At 31.3% G+C, this 22,456-nt stretch overlaps 3 protein-coding genes and 1 long non-coding RNA gene across 7 annotated transcripts; 1 reads left to right on the forward strand and 3 right to left on the reverse strand.

The window, feature by feature from the left end:
- Positions 1-3,903: 3,903 nt before the first annotated feature.
- Positions 3,904-5,474, reverse strand: LOC146925435 (uncharacterized). The gene is made up of 3 exons (XM_085711977.1): positions 5,356-5,474; positions 5,248-5,272; positions 3,904-4,668 (listed from the first exon to the last, which is right to left on the reverse strand). The coding sequence occupies exons 1-3, from the start codon at positions 5,472-5,474 to the stop codon at positions 3,904-3,906; spliced, it is 909 nt and encodes a 302-aa protein (XP_085568103.1).
- Positions 5,475-5,704: 230 nt separating this feature from the next.
- Positions 5,705-9,857, reverse strand: LOC146925436 (uncharacterized). 4 transcript variants are annotated; one of them, XR_015010499.1, is made up of 10 exons: positions 9,352-9,857; positions 9,157-9,212; positions 8,978-9,021; positions 7,904-8,853; positions 7,709-7,764; positions 7,530-7,573; positions 6,456-7,405; positions 6,261-6,316; positions 6,082-6,125; positions 5,705-5,957 (listed from the first exon to the last, which is right to left on the reverse strand). It is a non-coding gene; the product is annotated as an uncharacterized LOC146925436 (long non-coding RNA). The 4 variants fall into 4 exon arrangements; XR_015010500.1 differs by lacking the exon at positions 9,157-9,212; XR_015010502.1 differs by lacking the exon at positions 7,709-7,764.
- Positions 9,858-10,492: 635 nt separating this feature from the next.
- FLA7 (FASCICLIN-like arabinoogalactan 7) lies at positions 10,493-12,630 on the forward strand. Its single transcript, XM_085710345.1, has 2 exons — positions 10,493-10,544; positions 11,575-12,630. Exon 2 carries the CDS (start codon positions 11,626-11,628, stop codon positions 12,412-12,414), a length of 789 nt encoding a protein of 262 aa, XP_085566471.1. The 5' UTR covers positions 10,493-10,544; positions 11,575-11,625; the 3' UTR covers positions 12,415-12,630.
- Positions 12,631-20,968: 8,338 nt separating this feature from the next.
- On the reverse strand, positions 20,969-21,731 carry LOC146925438 (intracellular ribonuclease LX-like; the record flags this gene model as incomplete). The annotated part of the gene is made up of 2 exons (XM_085711978.1): positions 20,969-21,435; positions 21,483-21,731. Coding segments are annotated over 2 exons (513 nt in total), but the record flags the coding sequence as incomplete, so codon positions are not given.
- Positions 21,732-22,456: the final 725 nt, after the last annotated feature.

Raw genomic sequence — 22,456 nt, forward strand, 5'->3', positions numbered from 1 at the left:
TCTCTCATCTATATTTCTACAATTACTCATACTACTCTTCAATACTTCCTTTTGCATCCTCTTCAATATAATATATTCATTTTCACATCTACATCTTTGAATATTGCATTACTTTTGCTTTAATTTCACGAACAAAATTTAAGAGTAAACTTTGTCCAATGGGTGATGAGTTTGAATCCCTTAACTACTTCCTTTCTTTGTTAGTACATTTTTTTTTTTATGTTGTCACGTGCTTTGGAATATTTAGAAGGACTTGTTTAACGATTTTCATGTGCATTAATTTGTTGGATTAGGCCATTGACACTACCTCCTCACCTAGTCATACAACCAGACAAAAGCTATTACAGCGTTTGTTAAAATTAATTAATGTAAAGAGCTCATTTGATTTGATCACTGATCTATAATTTATCTAACCATTTTTCCTTGATTTGATCACTGGTCCCAATAAACTTCACATGTTTAGTTGTTTTGTTTACTACAACTAGTATTAATACTGCAACTTCAGTCTCTTACTATAACCACTTTCAGATGATTTTACACATAGTGTATTAAATTTGTCCATTTCATATATTAATGTCTTAGTGTTTTAGTTGAACAATGACACCATAACTAGGGATGTTTTTTTTTTGGTAATAATATATCTAATACTTTAGAAAATAGTTTTGAAAGCAAGTTATTTTCTATCTAACGAGACATATATATAGAGAGACATTATAAGTAATATTTACATTTTCTAGTATAATCAATCTAGGTGATTAGAGAAACTTGTCTTCTATCTCAGTATAATCAAGCTAGGTTATTAGAGAAACTTGGTAGGTGTTGATAGTGCCATAAGTTTACTACTACTATATAAGCTGAAGGCAAATTTTAATTTCCCATTTATTCTTTTTTTCACAAAAAAATGCCTTTAATTTCTTTGTGAAACAAACGGATACAATTTCAATTGCTATCAATTTAAATGGATGAAAGAAAAGAGTAAAAAATTTGGTGGAAAAAATGGATATTGGAATGCAGTGATTTTCATAATATGACCTCTTAAAGGAAGTGATTTGCATATGACTTAGATATTGTAATATAAAAGTGGAAAATAAACAACTGTAGTTGGGGACAAATATAATGATCTGAACTCCTATAATGTGGCGAATCTATACTTAAATCTTAACCAAAAAGTTATCGACATTTAGTTTTTTTTTAGGGAATTATCGACATTTAGTTGCTGAAAGATAAGTAAAGTATGATCAATAATTTACTATTGAAAATCGAACTTAGATTTTTCTGAAAATTCGTCCTATGGAAAGCTTTTTAACCACTTAACTAACTTAATTGAGTCTCAATTATTTGAAAAGTGAAATAAAAAAGGTCAATAATTTTATTATTATCAAATTTTAATACTGATGTAAATTATCTAAATTCATGCGAATTAATCAACATTGTCCTATATACATAGAGAATGATGTACTATTTTTTATAAATAAGTAAATTAAAAAATTCTTTAATTTATTTGGTTGGTTTCTTTTCTTTGATAGAAAATGATTTGGTTGGTTTAACTAGCCAGTTGTTATACGTTCAATTTCTTATACGAAATCATAAAATATTAATTGATTAAGCCAGCAGAAAGAAGGTATTATTATATCAAAATAATAATTTTGATGATGATACTTATATACAAGTTGGTTGTATGTCATAATTCTATGTGAATTTAATATTGATGATTTAAAGAAGTAGTATAATTTATATTAGATAAAAAAAACCAACATCCTTAAAAAAAAAAAAACCAATATAGTGTGATATAAGTGATCGATACTTGAGTCTCTTAACAACCATTTGATTCGATTCGATTCATGAAAAAATATTTGTTGAGAGAGATCAATCTCTTTAATAGATAAAACGTATGGAAAAACATTTGTAGGAAGAGGTCAAATACTTTGTTCTCTTTAGTGCATTCTTTTTCATGGGGTTGGGTGAATGTATGTATGAGTGTATACAAATAATTTTTCAAATAATAATTTTATACGTATTATCATTGAGAAGGGCTGAAGGGGTATTCACCAACAAATCATTGAGCAATGGGGAATAGTGAGAAAGGAAAATGCCAACAAAATAAGTGTCGGCGGTGGTTGGTGTTGTGTTGAGTGAGGAAGCATAGTGATCATGTTGATTTCATAATGTAATGTAAAAATTGAAAAGTAATATAAAGGGCCAAAAACACGAAACTACGGTGAATGAGAATGTAGTTGTTGTTTTGCGGGCATAATAGTAAATGATTCCTCAACGTTGGCATGGGAGTGTTGTGGGGTAAAGCATGGAGCAACCAATATGGCGGTGGGGTTGTGTCCCTCCTAGTCACTTTGTATCCATCATTTTTATACATTCTTGTACACTGTTCCATAAGGTTTACACTATCAATACAAATAAGGTTTACACTATCAACAAAGTTCAAATTTGTATCCATCATTTTTATACATTTTTATAATGACCACCTTTTATGTTTCAAATGTTCAAATTTTATGCGCTACCAATACAAAAAAGGTTTACACTATCAACAAATCACAACTAATCATTTATGTTACTTTGAAAGTAGTTATAATAAAAATTAAAAGTTATGATTTAATAGCGGTTAAGATTGATTGATACTGTAAAATATTTTTACGTGGACGATCTCTATATATGAATTAAACTTTTATTTTAATCATTTATCTATCTACTAAATTTACAAGTTTTCAAAATCTCCAAAATCACCAAATAGTAAAGGTAGCCGCCGGTGTATTTCCTATATTTCTATCTTATTCCCGTGGATCATACTTTTCTATTGGACATCATACGAATCATAGGAATACTATGGTCCACTCCATCGAAGAGTATTGCACAAATCATTATGTTCTTGAGGGATTAATATGCCAGCCTTAGGCCTTAAGGTACAATAATTAAATACATTTACATGGGACATCTTGGTCATCACACAAGATTTAAAAAAAAACGAGAATCGTGTAATTTTGATAACCGAGACAAGTAAAGAAGATATTAAAAATGCTATTGTGTTCACTGTTCCATAAGCATCATACATTAATATAATATATCAACTATTATTTTTTACAAAAATATATTTACTATATTTTTCCTAAATTGATTAATTAAACTCAATTACAAGATTTTTCCAAATCAAATCAATTGCAAGATCCAAAAAAAAAAAAAAAAAATTAGTGAGATGGTCTTTTTTACAATATTTTCATCATCAAAGGTCAAGACTACAAGTGTCCAAATTGTTGGAGCAAGGCTGATTTTTCCTAGATAAAAATGAACAAACAAACTTTGAATGCAAACAAGATCATATGTGGGTTTAAGGGATCATAAATTGGAGAGAAAGAAAGAGATGAAAAAGAAGAGAAAAATGGTGGGGTAGAGTGCAAGGTTGGTCTATGATGAATTTAAGAAGTGGTTAGTTGAAGTGGATATGGAAAGACCACCCATGCATTCAAAGTAAGAAAGGGGTCTTCCTTAAATCATTTTTTACATTAAAAAATAAAGACAAAACTGTACATGGTGTATTATACTTGAAAATAAGCTTAAGAAATTAGGTCTAAAGACTAAAATATAAGGTAAAAATTCCCGAGCCACTTTTTAACTTTACTAGACTTTCGACCCATGCTTCCGCACGGGTCATACAAAAGAAAAATTATAGCGCAAATGTGAAAGGGATCATTTTACTTGAAACCAAAAAATAGTATAATTCAATTCATAAAATAAATCGTCAGAAACCTTTGTAATGCACCATATTAAACAATTTCCACGACATCAACCCTGTTACGGTAACATGACATAGTTTATTGAAAAAAGAAAATCCAACGTCTGTCGACATAAAAATAGTACCAAAATGCAATAAAAACATGACTACAAAACCAAGTGCTACACATTACGGAAAACTTCTTTGTAGACCACATTCGATGTCACATTAGCATCTTGACCGTCCTCGTCATTGATCAACATCTTTAAACCATCCCTCGAAGTAACCCTCGATACTGCGACGTACAATTGTCCATGTGAAAAAACAGGAGACGGTAGATAGACACCAACATTTTTCAAAGACTGACCCTGACTCTTGTTAATAGTCATTGCAAATGAGACGGACAACGGAAACTGCCTTCGTTTAAACTTGGACGGAATTCTAGTATCAGACGGTTCTAGCGATAACCTTGGAATAAACACCTTTTCACCTATATTAGACCCAGATATTATCTCTGCCTCAAGCACAAATTTACCCATCTTTGTAATAATCAATCTTGTACCGTTACATAAGCCCAAATTTTGATCTATGGTCCTCAATAACATCACAAGTACTCCTACTTTCAATCGAATCCTATGGTTTGGCAATCCGGAGGCAACAATGGTGTTGAGAAATTCAGGCGTGTGGATGACGTCTAGTGCGTCACCGCCTAGGTTTTTATGATAAGGTGTATCATAACTCAAATAAATTTTCTCCTCACCAGGAATCAAGTCTAACACATAATCATTAACCTGATCAACAATTGTATTCTTTGGTGCCAATATTGCTCTACTTTGAAAATATTCTGATTTACCAATGTTTCCTAACAAATTTGGGTAAGTGCTTTCAACAATAGATGCAATAGGATTACCTGAACTTGGAATAAGCAAGTCGCACGGGATTTCCGACTAAAACATGCACGAATAAATTATATTGTAATAAAAAAATGTCGTGAAATAAGTCATATGATAAAAATGTATTTTAGGGATCATATGATAAAAATGTATTAGATTACGCTTATCATCTTGACATAAACCTTATGTCAAATTTTTATCAAATTAGTCAACCTTCATCGACATGACTTAGTTAGTATATCCCGTTAAAATTTTTCATTTAAATTACAAATCATTAATTCTTATTTGACAACTTTTTATCGGAGTCCAATAGCAAACAAAACATAAGCACGGTGATAGAAAGAAATTATCTTGAAAAAAGATTGATACCATGATAAGAAAAAGCATGAACAACTTAAATTGCATTGTATTAATAAGAAAATAGTTAACAATTTAAATCCATTGCTACAAAATTTGTTACGATAGAAGCTGACATAGTGAGGAAGAATAGAAGACCAAATATATATATGTGTTACTCAAACATAAAAGAACTATCAGAAGGTATAGGGGTTTTGAAGAATTGAAACATGGTAGAGGAATAAAAAGTAGTGATGCATTAAAATTAGCAATGACAAACTCAGATGAAGTATACACCTTGTTAGCAAAACCAATTCCAAGCCTTACAAACAGACCATGCTTAAATCAACAAAGATGAGAAATCTTGCTTCACACTCCTACGTTATATTCTAGAATTTACATTACAACGATAGCAACACAAAACCAGCTGAACCTGCTATGGCCAATGACTGAAATATGCTACCACAATATCTTCCCAAAAAGCTATGAGCTTTGATAAGAACCAAGAGAGCATAAGAAACCATTCCAAAGAAAACAAACCAAAGCTAACTACACTGAGGAGCCATAATAGGGATCCTATCTCATTTACTGATAACTACAAAAGGAATCAATTCTTTCAGTTTCATCATATAGACAAATCCTGCTTCTTGTTGTTTGAAATCAATCAGAAATAGAACAAAAAACACAGTATTTATGCAGGAGCACTAAAAGAAACAAAAGGAGATAAGAACCAAGAGAGCATAAGAAACCATTCCAAAGAAAACAAACCAAAGCTAACTACACTGAGGAGCCAAACTATTTTTAAAAAAACATCAGAAGACCAATACAAACATCGAGTTAAAGAAGACTATAAAAATCTATTAGCCAATTAAAACAACCATATGTAGACACTGTCATAGGGCAACAACTCCTATGAATTCTCTAGTACCCACTTGCCTGATAATAGTACGATGTGGGATGTTTTGTGCCTGCCATGCTTTTAATTTCATTTGACTCTCAAAATCTAGCTGCAAATCATCAAAAGTTTTCAGTTACATCAATCCACAATATCAAAAGTAAGCAGCAAATAATCTTTTATTTTCTTCACAAATGGCTTAGAAATCACTTCTACATGCTCAAATAATAACTCACCTTTAATTTCCTCATAATAGGGATCCTATCTCATTTGCTGATAACTACAAAAGGAATCAATTTTTTTAGTTTCGTCATATAGACAATTCCTGCTTTTTATTGTTTGAAATCGATCAGAAATAGAACCAACAATATGTTATTGATGACAAAAAAATGTTGCCTGACTTTTAAAAATTTACCTCTTCAAGAATAATAATAGATAGGCAGATGGAAGGTGATAAGGACTTATAGTAACCTGATATGATAAGCACTTTTCAATAAGTGCTTAACTAAATTACAATTGCATATCCAAACATAACCTAAATCAAACATAGAAATTAACGGATCCAATTAAAATAACAAAAATCAAAACACCGTCGTTCCAATGCACTAACCTTGTCCAAGAGTGAAATTGAAAGTAGTTCCCCTATCTCTGCTAGAATCAAACTTCATACCATCAACCTACAAACAAATCAAAAGCAAACAAAAAATCAGCAAATTACAACAAACAACAACAAAACCTTAAATTAACAATAGATTGATGAAAAAAGCATGCTTTGGTAGCGGATTTCTTGCTTGATTTAGGCATAATGAACAGAAAGGAAGAATGAGAAATTGGGGGATGCGGTGGAAGCTATTCAAAACCCTGCGGCTGAGAGAGAATTAGGGTTCTGGAAATAGCAGAGAGAGAGAGTGAGGAATTGTGAGAAGAGACAAATAGTAGTAATAGGAGTAATACGATTTTTAAATTTATCTCTTAATTAAATAGGTTAGGGTAAAACAGGAATTTTAGTCATTAGGGTTTAGGTTTAATTAGGGCTAAAATAATTAAATTTTTGGTTAGGGTAAATTAGTAATTATAAGCATTAGGGCAACAGTGAAATTAGGGCAACAATGACTGCTTGGGACAACTTTTATATATAGAATAGATAACTACAAAAGGAATCAATTCTTTCAGTTTCATCATATAGACAAATCCTGCTTCTTGTTGTTTGAAATCAATCAGAAATAGAACAAAAAACACAGTATTTATGCAGGAGCACTAAAAGAAACAAAAGGAGATAAGAACCAAGAGAGCATAAGAAACCATTCCAAAGAAAACAAACCAAAGCTAACTACACTGAGGAGCCAAACTATTTTTAAAAAAACATCAGAAGACCAATACAAACATCGAGTTAAAGAAGACTATAAAAATCTATTAGCCAATTAAAACAACCATATGTAGACACTGTCATAGGGCAACAACTCCTATGAATTCTCTAGTACCCACTTGCCTGATAATAGTACGATGTGGGATGTTTTGTGCCTGCCATGCTTTTAATTTCATTTGACTCTCAAAATCTAGCTGCAAATCATCAAAAGTTTTCAGTTACATCAATCCACAATATCAGAAGTAAGCAGCAAATAATCTTTTATTTTCTTCACAAATGGCTTAGAAATCACTTCTACATGCTCAAATAATAACTCACCTTTAATTTCCTCATAATAGGGATCCTATCTCATTTGCTGATAACTACAAAAGGAATCAATTTTTTTAGTTTCGTCATATAGACAATTCCTGCTTTTTATTGTTTGAAATCGATCAGAAATAGAACCAACAATATGTTATTGATGACAAAAAAATGTTGCCTGACTTTTAAAAATTTACCTCTTCAAGAATAATAATAGATAGGCAGATGGAAGGTGATAAGGACTTATAGTAACCTGATATGATAAGCACTTTTCAATAAGTGCTTAACTAAATTACAATTGCATATCCAAACATAACCTAAATCAAACATAGAAATTAACGGATCCAATTAAAATAACAAAAATCAAAACACCGTCGTTCCAATGCACTAACCTTGTCCAAGAGTGAAATTGAAAGTAGTTCCCCTATCTCTGCTAGAATCAAACTTCATACCATCAACCTACAAACAAATCAAAAGCAAACAAAAAATCAGCAAATTACAACAAACAACAACAAAACCTTAAATTAACAATAGATTGATGAAAAAAGCATGCTTTGGTAGCGGATTTCTTGCTTGATTTAGGCATAATGAACAGAAAGGAAGAATGAGAAATTGGGGGATGCGGCGGAAGCTATTCAAAACCCTGCGGCTGAGAGAGAATTAGGGTTCTGGAAATAGCAGAGAGAGAGAGTGAGGAATTGTGAGAAGAGACAAATAGTAGTAATAGGAGTAATACGATTTTTAAATTTATCTCTTAATTAAATAGGTTAGGGTAAAACAGGAATTTTAGTCATTAGGGTTTAGGTTTAATTAGGGCTAAAATAATTAAATTTTTGGTTAGGGTAAATTAGTAATTATAAGCATTAGGGCAACAGTGAAATTAGGGCAACAATGACTGCTTGGGACAACTTTTATATATAGAATAGATAACTACAAAAGGAATCAATTCTTTCAGTTTCATCATATAGACAAATCCTGCTTCTTGTTGTTTGAAATCAATCAGAAATAGAACAAAAAACACAGTATTTATGCAGGAGCACTAAAAGAAACAAAAGGAGATAAGAACCAAGAGAGCATAAGAAACCATTCCAAAGAAAACAAACCAAAGCTAACTACACTGAGGAGCCAAACTATTTTTAAAAAAACATCAGAAGACCAATACAAACATCGAGTTAAAGAAGACTATAAAAATCTATTAGCCAATTAAAACAACCATATGTAGACACTGTCATAGGGCAACAACTCCTATGAATTCTCTAGTACCCACTTGCCTGATAATAGTACGATGTGGGATGTTTTGTGCCTGCCATGCTTTTAATTTCATTTGACTCTCAAAATCTAGCTGCAAATCATCAAAAGTTTTCAGTTACATCAATCCACAATATCAGAAGTAAGCAGCAAATAATCTTTTATTTTCTTCACAAATGGCTTAGAAATCACTTCTACATGCTCAAATAATAACTCACCTTTAATTTCCTCATAATAGGGATCCTATCTCATTTGCTGATAACTACAAAAGGAATCAATTTTTTTAGTTTCGTCATATAGACAATTCCTGCTTTTTATTGTTTGAAATCGATCAGAAATAGAACCAACAATATGTTATTGATGACAAAAAAATGTTGCCTGACTTTTAAAAATTTACCTCTTCAAGAATAATAATAGATAGGCAGATGGAAGGTGATAAGGACTTATAGTAACCTGATATGATAAGCACTTTTCAATAAGTGCTTAACTAAATTACAATTGCATATCCAAACATAACCTAAATCAAACATAGAAATTAACGGATCCAATTAAAATAACAAAAATCAAAACACCGTCGTTCCAATGCACTAACCTTGTCCAAGAGTGAAATTGAAAGTAGTTCCCCTATCTCTGCTAGAATCAAACTTCATACCATCAACCTACAAACAAATCAAAAGCAAACAAAAAATCAGCAAATTACAACAAACAACAACAAAACCTTAAATTAACAATAGATTGATGAAAAAAGCATGCTTTGGTAGCGGATTTCTTGCTTGATTTAGGCATAATGAACAGAAAGGAAGAATGAGAAATTGGGGGATGCGGCGGAAGCTATTCAAAACCCTGCGGCTGAGAGAGAATTAGGGTTCTGGAAATAGCAGAGAGAGAGAGTGAGGAATTGTGAGAAGAGACAAATAGTAGTAATAGGAGTAATACGATTTTTAAATTTATCTCTTAATTAAATAGGTTAGGGTAAAACAGGAATTTTAGTCATTAGGGTTTAGGTTTAATTAGGGCTAAAATAATTAAATTTTTGGTTAGGGTAAATTAGTAATTATAAGCATTAGGGCAACAGTGAAATTAGGGCAACAATGACTGCTTGGGACAACTTTTATATATAGAAAAGATTTAAATTTTCATCCATGTATTTTTTGTGTCCAATTAGTCACTTATTTTTTTTTAAAGTTAGATTGTTAAACCAACTTTTATTCTTATCAATTTTTATCATAAATTTTCCCACATATTGAATGATTTATTAAAAAGAAGTTTTCACTATGAAGCACTATAACTAGATCATAGTTGATATGAATAAGGTCAAATTATTAAATTAAAACAAAAAATGTTCATATAAGTTTTGATGAATTAGATATTGTCGTTATGATGTAATTTAGATGTTATATAGATGAATTTAGGGGTAATAGTGATTTTGATCCTTTAATGTGTAACAAACACTTGAAATAGTCTTTTAATGTATCAAAATTCTAAAATAATTTTTGGTTGTACATTTCGTTAGTTAAAATAGTCATCGACGTTAAAATAATCCTTCAATGCTGATATAACTTTTTTTCAATATTGCGGAATCAACCTCATAGAATGAGTAAATCCAAACATAGGAAGAAGCACATTTTCCTATTAAAAAACAAAAACACTCTGAAAGTAAGAAGCATCTGTGTGCTGTAACCATCTACATCTCTCTTGTACCTTTATATACACTTCCCCTCCATTCCATTCTCATTCTTCCTACTTAACATTCTCTCTTCTCTCTCTCAATTCCTCCTTTTTCAGGTCTGTTCTCTCAAACCTCATTCTCATTCATACATTTCCCACTTTTCATTTCTTATGTAACTTAATTCATTAATCATTGTTTAATGCAAAGTTTTCATTTTTCATGTCTAAATTTCAGTTTTGCTTTCATGGGTATTTATTTTGAATATTAGATCTCTATCATTTCACTCTGGGGTTTATCTGATGATGTGGACTTTGTTACTGTGTGTATTTGACTCAATAGTCTAACTTTGCAACTGAATTTGCATTGGGTGTCATGAATTTTTATTTTAAAAAAAAAAAAACATTTTTTTGTTTATTTTAGTAAAATTCACTTTATTGTCTCATCTTGAATTTACCATTTTGGAAATGTGGTATTATAGGACTTTACAACTAAACTGTTACAAATTATCATTTTTTAGATCTGCAATTGCTTCTGCTTACTTTGGTTTCATTAGAATTCCTAGATCTTGATTTATACAATCCAATTTCATATACTGTTGAATATTTTTCTGTTACTGGTTTTTGTTAAATTTTGCAAGATCTGGTTTGAGTCATTTTGTCAATGGCTATAGATTTAAGTAAATTGTTAACAAATGTTGAGTGTTACGTGAAGAGGATAATGTGGACAAATTAAAAAGATTTATAATTATTTGTTTATAAGTATTGGAATTGGAGATTGAGTTTAAACTTTGAACTAGGATTTTATATAATTTTCTGACCAAAGAGTTACTTTGGTTTCTAAATGCGTAAGATTGTATCTTCATAGTCATTTGAATAAATCTAAACTTCAAAAATAGTCCCGAGTGAATCTTCGGTTAGTAAGTTTATGATCAATGTGACAAACAAACGGCACATTTGACGACTAAACTGACTAGCAAAAGACACATTCATATATGTTTTTGTAACTTTGATACCTTCATTGACTATATTTATGGATCTAAATTGTTGTAGTTTAGTCTATTTATTTACATTATTATACTTTTCACCTTGACAGCTAGTAATTTTTTGTTGAGATCTAATCTAACATTATGGAGCTTTTTTCTCATAGGAATTTGGAGAGAGTAGTGATCTCATAAGGTAAGGAAGAAAATAATCGAATATGAAGGTTTCATTGATTTTTCTTGTGAGCTGCACTCTGCTGCTTCTGAGCTCATCGGCATTTGCCAAAACCGTAAGTCCACCCTCTCCCCCCGAGAGTCCAACTCCGGCTCCGGCACCAGCACCTACACCAGATTTCGTAAACCTCACTGAATTACTCACTGTTGCTGGTCCATTTCACACTTTTCTTCAATACCTTCAATCCACAAAAGTTTTGGACACATTCCAAAACCAAGCAAACAACACTGAAGAAGGAATCACTATCTTTGTTCCAAAAGACAGTTCCTTTGCATCATTGAAGAAACCTTCTTTATCCAAACTCAAAGCTGATGAGATTAAACAAGTGATCCTTTTCCATGCTTTGCCACATTTCTATTCACTAGCTGATTTCAAAAACCTTAGCCAAACTGCCTCAACTCCAACATTTGCCGGTGGTGATTACACTTTGAATTTCACCGATAATTCCGGAACTGTCAAAATTAATTCAGGATGGTCAATCACTAAGGTGACTAGTGCAGTTCATGCCACTGATCCTGTTGCAATTTATCAAGTTGATAAGGTTTTGCTTCCTGAGGCTATTTTTGGCACTGATATTCCTCCTGTTCCGGCTCCTGCACCCACACCTGAAATTGCGCCTGCAGCTGATTCTCCAGCTGACCAAAGTGCTGGGAGCAAATCGTCTTCACCTTCATCTTCACCAGATAGTTCGTCTTCTTACAAGATTGTCAGCTATGGAATTTGGGGCAACCTTGTGTTGGCAACATTTGGTTTGTTGGTGGCACTCTTGTGATGATGAGGAAAAGTTTGTTGAGTATTTAATTTAGATTTATTATGTTTATGTATCTACTTTTGATGCTATTTTACTTTGATTTGAATCCAATTTTTTTGTGAACATAATGTGTTATTCAATATATGTATGAGATTGTGATTTCTATAAAAACACACTAAAAAAATTAATAAATAAACTGGTAGCATGTGATTGTCATGTTATATTATGCAGCAACAACTGTATCTACCTTTCTTGAAGAATTTTAATGCCAATGCTATCAATCATTAATTGCCCTCTCAGAAAGTTGATTTTTATTGGGTAAAATATATTTTTAGCCCCTACAAAATTGCAAGTTTTTAAATTTAGTCTCTACTTAATTAAGTTGAATAGAAATGTGATGCACACTAGTTGAATAATGTTGATGCTAGTTTGCATCTTTGGTCCTTGGGGTGAAACTGACGTTGACTAGACATGCCACGTAGACACCACATCAATCTTTGGTCATTGGGACCTAGATTCTTGAAGTCGTGAAATGGCGCAGTCATGCAGTCCTTGTATCGTAGATCAATAATGTTAGTTATCGCGAATTTTAATTTCACGACTTATCTGGACATGTGTTATCCACCAAGCCATTTTTGTTGACTTTCATATTTACATAATAACTCCCCCAAGAATTCCGTTTGTGCATTGGTGTTTCGCTGTGTATTCGGGAAAACATCCTTGGCTGGATATAGCACAACTGATCGCAGATAATGGTACAGTCTCAAGTTAATTCTTACATTGATTTGAAATGTAAAATTTTGGATATTTGATATAGTTGGATCTTTTAAAGTTCCAGCTCCTCATGTGTCACCCGACATTCTTTTTCTAATGCTAGTGGGCATGTGAATGGGAACATTTAGCATTTCAGATCTTAGATCTTGTGAGAATTATCAATCATAATTTGGTTGCTTTTAATTCTATTCCAAATGTTGATTACATTTTTTCTGAAGGAAATGTTGATAACAATAACACTGTAAGGTTGTTTTGACCATTTCAAAATAATTACAGAGATAATGTCAAATAGGTTATTTTATTTTTATAACAATTGTGAGTCACTGTCCCTTTGATTTGTTTATGTCAAAATAACTTTCATTTTGAATGTTTAATTTATAATAAATTGTACTGTAATTGATGCATGATATTCAAATTATGCATGTGTATTTTGAGTTGGACTCAAAAGATGTGGTTGATAACTTTCATAGTCAAAAGGAGGATTTCTCGTGGCAATTATTTCTGATTTAACATACTCTGTTTTTCCATGTTTCAAAATTCTTCGGAATTTGTGAGGAGAGAAACTAACTATACAATTTATGCTCTTACAAGAGTAAAACACAGTTCTACCACAAATCATTAATGAAATATTTATTGTATATTTTTAGTTTTTTTATGATATTTTGGCTAAATTTTGTATCTTGGATGACATTTGCATATTCATATTTTTATATATAACATTTGCGTTATTTCGGAATTGATTTTGATTTTGCGTTATTTTGAAATTATTTTCTATTTTGATTTTGATTGAATGAACAATTTGATTGAATGATTGAAAGAATAAATGTGGTGAATGAACATAGTGGTAGTCAATGATTTGTATTGCGTAAAATGTACGTTTGGGTGCTTAAAAAAAACAATTATGTCAAGAATTGCTGTTATGTTATCAGACCTGAAATCAACGCAAGTTAACTTACGTTGGAGCTTAACGTGAATTCACACTGGGTTTAATTTTGGGGTGGGAATGAGAAAAATGGAAAGGGAGGAGAGTAAAATTCTGAGAAATTTTGGAAACTAAGATAAGAAGGGACATTATACCTCGCACCCCAGCATTTAATCCTTTACCCCTACAGATCATTAAAAATGCCAATTTTACCCTTTTGTCATCTGATTTCACCCAACGCAAAATTCAGCTTGCAAAAGATTTCCTAAATTGAATACTCAAATAAAAGTTTTCCGGTAAATTAGTTTGTAAATCGGACAATTTGACTTTGAGATTGAAGGGAACAAGTAAAATGATGGAATTGGAATTTGAAGAGAGAAACATGATGCAGAGTATTCAACAATGACAGCCACATCATTGACATCCTCAAAAACAGATCCTTCTAAGAGTAATGTAAACGGTATCATTCATAATTGTTGGACACAATCAATTAGACCAAGTGAGACACAATCAACTGTTATGAATGGAATTTGCAGCAACGAAGTTTGCTTACGGCAACCACAATTTTCTTTGCGATTGTGACGATAATTGTCTTTTAGTCACGGAACAACGAAAGAGTTACGAATTGCAATAGATTAAACCCAGCAAAACACAATTCTTACTGTGCCGGAAACCTGGAATTGGCCTGTTCTGTTAATTTGTTTTTGGAGTCATCTGTTATGTTAATTTAGTGAGTGCAATAATGATTTGAAAGTTAGTAGATTGATTTTCACATAAGGTATACGCTATAAATCTATTAGCAAAATATTGTTGTTGGGTTGAGGGGAAACAAAGGGTACACTATGAAGAAGAGGAATGATGGTATGAGATAAACTCTTGGAGTTGGTGATGAAGAATGAATATGGAAACTTGTTTTTCCGGAAAATGTTATGTGGGGTGAAGTTAAATGAGAAAAGGGTAAATTTGACATTTTCAATGATTTGTTGGGGTAAAGGATTAAGTGTAGGGTGCATGGTATAATTTCCGATAAGAAGTATCTTCACTGTTGGGCCTTGGAATGGACTCATATCCTCAAAGGCCGTTCCGATACTCCAATCTAAAACTATAAGATTATTACTTTTTCCATCTATTTACTTCTCACGCGCCCTACTTTTTTTTGTTACAAAAATGTCCTTTGAATTTTCAGATTTTATAATCCAAAATGAGTTTTCCCCATGTTTTAGGATAGAGAAATGAGTTTTTCACCAATTCAGATTATACAATCCGAAAACTCCAAAAAATAAGGCGCATTCCTTACTTTTTTTGAATTATAAATTCTTAACACCCTCTTGTGCAAAGAGTACAAGAGAAAACAGTTCAGATTATATAATATGAATTGTATCAGCACAGAGATTGAGCATGTTTTTAACATGAATAGTCAGCTTAAGACCATACTAATCATCCTGACCCTCTTCCTTTTATTTCATGTCATTAGCTTTTTTTGTCGTGTCCTAGTCGAAAATCTATTTTTCATTTTTTAAAATTTGTCATATTCTCAAAAAAAATCTGTGAAAATTTGCATTAGCTTTATTTGATTTTTAGAATATTTTGGTTGTATTTTTTTTATTTGACACGTTTTTATCATTTTTTTGTTGTTTTTAAAAGCAAAATTTACAACGGCTGAAATGAGAGAAATTTGGATTGCCTGCTTATATATAAGCATATTTTGAATTCAATAATCCAAATACATTCTAATTGTGTTCGGATTAGATAATCCGAAATCCCATGAACATTTTGGTAAAAAAATAGAACGCGTGAGAAGTTGATAGAGTGAGAAAAGTAATAGTCAAACTATAATCAATTACGCAACTGTGTTTCTTTCATTGATTTAGAAAGAAAATGAATCAAATCACTTTAATTTGTCACTTTAATATTTTTTTTAAAATGTACCATAAAAACTCTCCATTAAATATATACTAGAACAAATGTGTGCTTGCTTCTTCTTTATTCTATGAGTAATTACTAATTAGGTGTGTTGGTTAAGCTTCAGACCACGGCAAAATCCAAGTAACACTGTGATTCTATAGAAGTTCATAAGTGTGGCTTTCACAAAATTATGGTGATGATTCACTATTATACATTCAAATATCACTATATCTATAATTGTTAACATGTTAAATTTGTTACTAGCAAGTTGATTTTTGAACTTGTATCGTGTGTTAATTACAGTATTGTAAGTTAATAGCTTATTAAATATTTATGTTTTTTTTTTTGAGGAATTATTAAATATTTATGTTAAAATTCAAAATTTTTGCTTCAAATCCCTTATTCTTAAAAGTTGTTACGCATTGCAACAACTTAACCCTACAAATTTGCCTCTAATTTTGCTGCATTAATTGCTAATTAGGTTAATCCTAAAAAACTTCCCTCCTAAATCCATGCCATTTTCAATTTCAAATTTTTCCTTTGAAAAAATAAGTGAAAAATTGGTGGAATTTACTAGGTATATGTTGTTTACCGTAACATCTGTTTTCAATGTCCAATTTCTCTCTCATCAAATATTTGCATCTCTTCCCAACGGCGTGAGGAGATGGTGGGAAGGCGGTGTTGCGAGAACAGTCTTCACCGACGAGAAGAGGATGTCGCCGACGACGGCATGAGAGAGAACAGATGTGAGCAGATTGATGTTGGTGAGGACGGTGGTGGATGCTTAGCAGATTGATGGTTGCTGGTGACGACATTGAAACCTTGCTGCAATACCACTCTTTAACCGGTATCTCAGCTCCATCTCTTTCGATTTCATTTTTCACTAAAACGTTGTGTTTGTTTATGTGATGGGTCCTCTGATGAATAATCCTCTTTTATTTTTTATTTTTTTTCCTTTTCATTTTGCTCTAAAGTTGCATTACTTATGAAGGTTGGAGAACCAGCTGAATTTTTGCAACTACAATGAAGATAATTGCGGGTTGCATTAGTTTTAGGTAGGTACTCTCTCTGACTAATAATTTTGTTTTTGTTTTTGTTACTTCGGTTGCATCTCAACTGTGAAATTGATTTTGTTTTTGTTACTTATGGTTGATGTCTTCTAATTCACTCCTTTCTGTCTTCTGATTCACTCCTTTCTCTGATTTCTCTACTTTTTTTTTTCTTCCTTTTTTATCAGTTGGTTTGTATTTTTTAATGAATAATGAGCTTACAAAATATTTATTTCTCCATGTTGTCCTCCAATGATTTCAAACAAGATAATTGTTTGCTGATTATTTTTTGATGAATTTTCTTCTGCAGGAATCGTAGGGTTCACTGCTCTTTATGGGGTGAATTCGCTGATCAGGTGGTTCAATTCTTTGAGTCGCATGACATGTCGAAACCGACGATTTTAGTCATGCAGTTCGGCAAACAGAGGAAGTACATGGGTATGTGATGTTGTTCTCTGGCTGGATATTTTTTATTGTTGTCGTAAACTCACTTTGTAACGATGATATTTTCCTATTTATAAGGTGTAATAGGTGTATCAAATGCCTTTTTTGGTACAAAAGTTGTGATCAACGGGAATTATCCAGTGTTTGATGACTTCAAGACACGGTAATAATTATTTCTCTAAATTGCGGTGTTTGCACCATATGTGTAAAATCTCATCATAAACTCATATCAATTGAACTTTGTTTTGTTGAATATTATAGAGGTTGGGAAATGAAGTGGTTCGGGTCGCTAATGGTGTAAGTCAGATGTCTAGGCATAACAGTATCACGTTAACTGATGATCTGCTCACGACTAAACAAATGACAATCGAAGATTTGATAATCAGGTATTGTGTGCATATATATTATAATAAGGATTATGTTGTTTATAGCGAAAACAACATTCCCGAAGTTATCCCGATCGCTATCCTTTTAATGCAGCACCTCCCATGTATGGCAAGTGGGTCCTATTTTATGTTTTTTATTTTTTTTGTTACAACTGCATTTTATGTTCGCGAGAAATTCTTGAGAAATTTGCTCGCGACAAATAGCACTGCCCTTATAATAATGAATGAGTATAAAGGATATGTGCGTGTGGTACCCCCTAAGTGTTTTTTTATTGTCTTCTCTGTTGTTAGGAGGGATTGGAGTGTGTTGACTCATGTAACAACGCTGATGTAGTTGCCACACCCACTAACAAACAAGGTGTTAAAAGATCTTCCGATAGCTACAATGTTGTTGATGATACATGTTTCCCTGCATTTTTGTGTGAAGCAAATGCATTTCTTTTAGGTAAAGTTAAATCGTAAAGGTTGCCGCGATTGAAACAGGAAACTCTTATATATATTTCATCTTATTGCTATGAATCATTTAGTCATCCTGTTCAAATACATGTTTCCATACAGTTTCTGTGAAGCAACCGTATTTGTTTTGGTTGAATTCAAATCGTAGCAGTTTTAAGAGTATGCATAGTGAGATTATGCAAAATATAATGTTACCATGTTGTAATAACTCATTTTTAATTATGTGAATACAACTTCGAGGTTACTGACTATTAATTTTTAATTTTGAAAGTTCGGTGTCCATTACCATGCAGTTTCTGTGAAGCAATAATATTTGTTTTAGTTGAATTCAAATCGTAGCGGTTTTAAGAGTATATGCATAGTGAGATTATAGGCGAAATATGACCAAAATGTGAATATAATGTATACAAATAACATTGTTGAAAATAAGTAGTTAGATTATTATTGTTGATTCATCTGAGAATATAAGAGAGGTTACTTACTTATGTCTCGTATCATTGTTGATTCATTTAAGAATATAAATAGTTAGATTATTATTGGATTCAAAAGACTATTTGTTACTATTCTTATAAATAGTTTGATTTAACCGTATTGACGGTTTAAAACTTATTCCAATTTCACGATTTTGAAGAAGTATTTAGAAATGTGTAATATTTTAGAACGTATTGTATGCTGCTTTATTCTTACATAAATGTTTAAAGAGACAATATGTCCAACTACTAAACCTTTTTATTTTATAAAACATTTCGTTTTACATTTTATGATATGATTTTAGCTTATCAGACCCGTGCAGGTCACGGGTCGGCGATCTAGTTCATCTAACATTTGACGCAAAAAGACAAAACAAAACTGAAATTGTACAAAGTCAAGCATGTGAAATTGAAGCAGGGTTGTTATATTTACCAAAATGTGTTGTGTACATTTTGGAATCATTAATCTCCTCTTTATCCATATCTCTTTATGATGAATGCGAAAGAGAGATCAATACAGTCACATGCACTGACAGTGTACAATGTTTTAAGGGGACATGATACATATTCATTAAACCTATAATCAATACTCTATTTTATTTTTTTTTTACTTTTTTCTTATAAACTAATATGTTTAGGAGTTAAACAAAATGTTGATAAAAAAATATTTAATTTAAATCAAAATTTTCTTTTTCGTTCTTGACATGTAGCATTCACGTGGTACTGTTTTCCATTCTACTTGGTTGTGACAAATGATCTATGATTCAGACAAATTTTGTGGCCATTTTTTGTAAGTTTCCATTTTCACATCTTGCATGTGATTCTAGAAATAATAACTCTTTTTCTGATTTTAACTACTCTTTATTATTTTATCTGATTTTAAGAGATAGATAAAAAAATGTAAACTAATAAAATTCAGGGAGAAGCCATTGATCCCATGATCAGATAAAGTATGTGAAAATGAAGAAAATTATTTTATGACTTTTTACAACGCTGAAATCAAATCTATATCATGATGTGGTTTCTAACTATGAGAATTGGCAATAATGGGCGTGTTGTTGCATAAAGTGACCAAATCTTTGTTGGCTATCCAATTCATAAATACAAACCGTGTTTGAGAATTGTCTTCTTTGAGACGTATTTGATGGTGCAGAGAGACAAGAACATATATATGCAAACAACATTCCGACTTTCAGATTTTTCAAATACATGCTTTCTATATTTATATTTGATTTGCAATTTTATTACTAAATATTCATATGTTTCATCTAAATGCTCCTTGCATTTTTAAACTAATGCATTCGAACCGAGTATTTTATAAAATGGTTATCAAATAACTAGGTCATAGTTGCATTCGAACCAAGTATTTCATAAAATGGTTATCAAATAATTAGGTCATAGTTTTTTGTACATATCTCTATCATAACAAATGAAGACATCAAAGTTGCTCAGTAGAGGTTCCTTCAATTTATGAAACCTTTTAAAACATCCCTGACCTTTCCCACCGTGAAGACTTTATTTGGTGTGTCAATGCAAGAGGTGTTCTATTTGCTTTATGTGGATTCGCTGTTTTTATAACTTTGGATAATTTTCTAGTTTTTGTACTCCTTTGTTTTTTTTAATTAATTTACTTTTTTTTATTTTACCTAATTTTATTTGCTACTGGTTTTGTAAGTTAGTCAAGGTTTTGATCGTTCCTAGACACTCTATTTTTTATTGTATCGAGTGTTATATGCTCTTTTTTCTCAAATAGTATAGTTGTTGGACTTGTACACTTTAATTGTGAAAAAGTGGATGGTTCATGGTTCGAACCACGACCCATGTATATTATTACAGTTGCAGTTAACAACATAATTGTAACTTAGGTGTGTTTGTTTCAAGGTTAGAAATTACATGTCTTGTAATGATATTCACAAGAATAATATTTTAAGAATAACATTCTTACTCAAATGTTTGGCAAAAATTTAGATTTCTTGAGAATGTTTTAGAAATTTATTTAATTAAAAAAATAAAAATGCAAATAGATATAAGTGGTGGTAGGAAGTGATGACAAGTCGAGTTCTATTTCCATGAGAATGTTAGATTCTCATAATTTAAGCATGTGAATAACAACAGAAAAAATTATATGTAAATAACATTTATTGAAATATAAATTTTTTGTGAAACAAAGTGACTTGAGCGAACAATATAAATAGAGATTACATAGTAATATTTTAGTTGTCCCACAATACATGTGTTGATTGATCACAATCTAAATCTCCTACACCTATACCACAAGATACGTAATGGTCAGTCATGTTTATGCAAGATCTAATTTCTGCTAACTAGCGGTTGTTCTTTCTTCCTAGACAAACTAGTATAGGTTCAACACCCTACATTTCCCTTGCTGCGTCTTTTTTAAAAGCACTTATGCGATACGGACTAGGCCTTGGAGTTAAGCCAGTGTTTCTAAGTTTTATATCTAGATTGTTAATAAGCATGAGATTGTAAGCCTTCATAAAATATGCTACTTGTTCCAAATTGGAAGCCTTACCATGCTTGTTCCATTGTTCTTCCCAAAACTTGATGTCATTTCCATTTTTTATATCAGGCCAAGCCTGTTTGAGCAATTGCTTCTGCTCCTTCGTAAAAAGACTCTAAAATAAAATAAAGTGGAGGTTAGCAAAATAAAATTTATGGAAACTAAAATATAGTTAAGATGAAATTGTATCATATTAAAAGGAGCTGCATTTGGGTCTGGTATCAAATGAGTTTGGGGATTACTAGTATCTACATGCCATGCGCCGTGTAGTACAAACAAGTGAGGTAGTTGTTTATTGGCACATATCCTTGGTGGCCTGCAAACAGTTGGTGCCCATTGAGAGACCACCATGTAAGCATCGTATGCGCTGGTGGTTGATATAAAAAAATAATAAACTAGGTATTCAACCCGTGCGTTGCACGGATTTGATTAAAATATTCTTAAACTTGTTATTCTCTCGTCCCGTGAATATAGAGTATAAAATAGATAAAAATTACTTTTGAAATAAATAGTGTGTCATTCACCTCTATTAGAAATCAATAGAAATTAATAAAAATTTGTTTTAATATATATTTTCTTTGTTTACATTTATTTTAATACATTTGTGGATTTTAGAAAGAAAAAAATTATGAATTATTTTTTTGGTAGTGAAAAATTATGAATTATATTCTAACTCTAACTTGACTCAATGAAATTATTTTATTTAAAAAATAGAAGGAAATAACTCAATTTTAATAAATTAAATGACTCATTTTCATATGTACCATTCAAATACTTCATGACAACATAGTTTTTAGATAAAAAAAAATTAATTATTCATCTTCTCCTCCTCTCTTTTACAAATAATTTATTTATTATAATTTAATTTGAATAATTATAGTTTCATTATTTAATTTCAGTATATACAAAGGATGCATATTATATTTAGCATTTTTGTGCTAAATACAAAATAGTTTTTTTATTAAAATAAAAATGTTAAATTTAGAAAACATATGGAATATGATTTTAGCACAATCTCTTCATTAGCCAGGGCTATAATACGTGCAAATGAGACCCTATTTTTCCTTTAACCATCTTTGTATATAAATTTTTCAAGTCAGTTGTAGTTAATGGTTTAAATTTATTTGTGTTGAATC

The sequence above is a fragment of the Medicago sativa genome, chromosome 5 (genome assembly GCF_051527215.1).
Source record: "Medicago sativa cultivar Bolivia chromosome 5, Bolivia_mono, whole genome shotgun sequence".
Classification (NCBI taxonomy): Eukaryota; Viridiplantae; Streptophyta; class Magnoliopsida; order Fabales; family Fabaceae; genus Medicago; species Medicago sativa.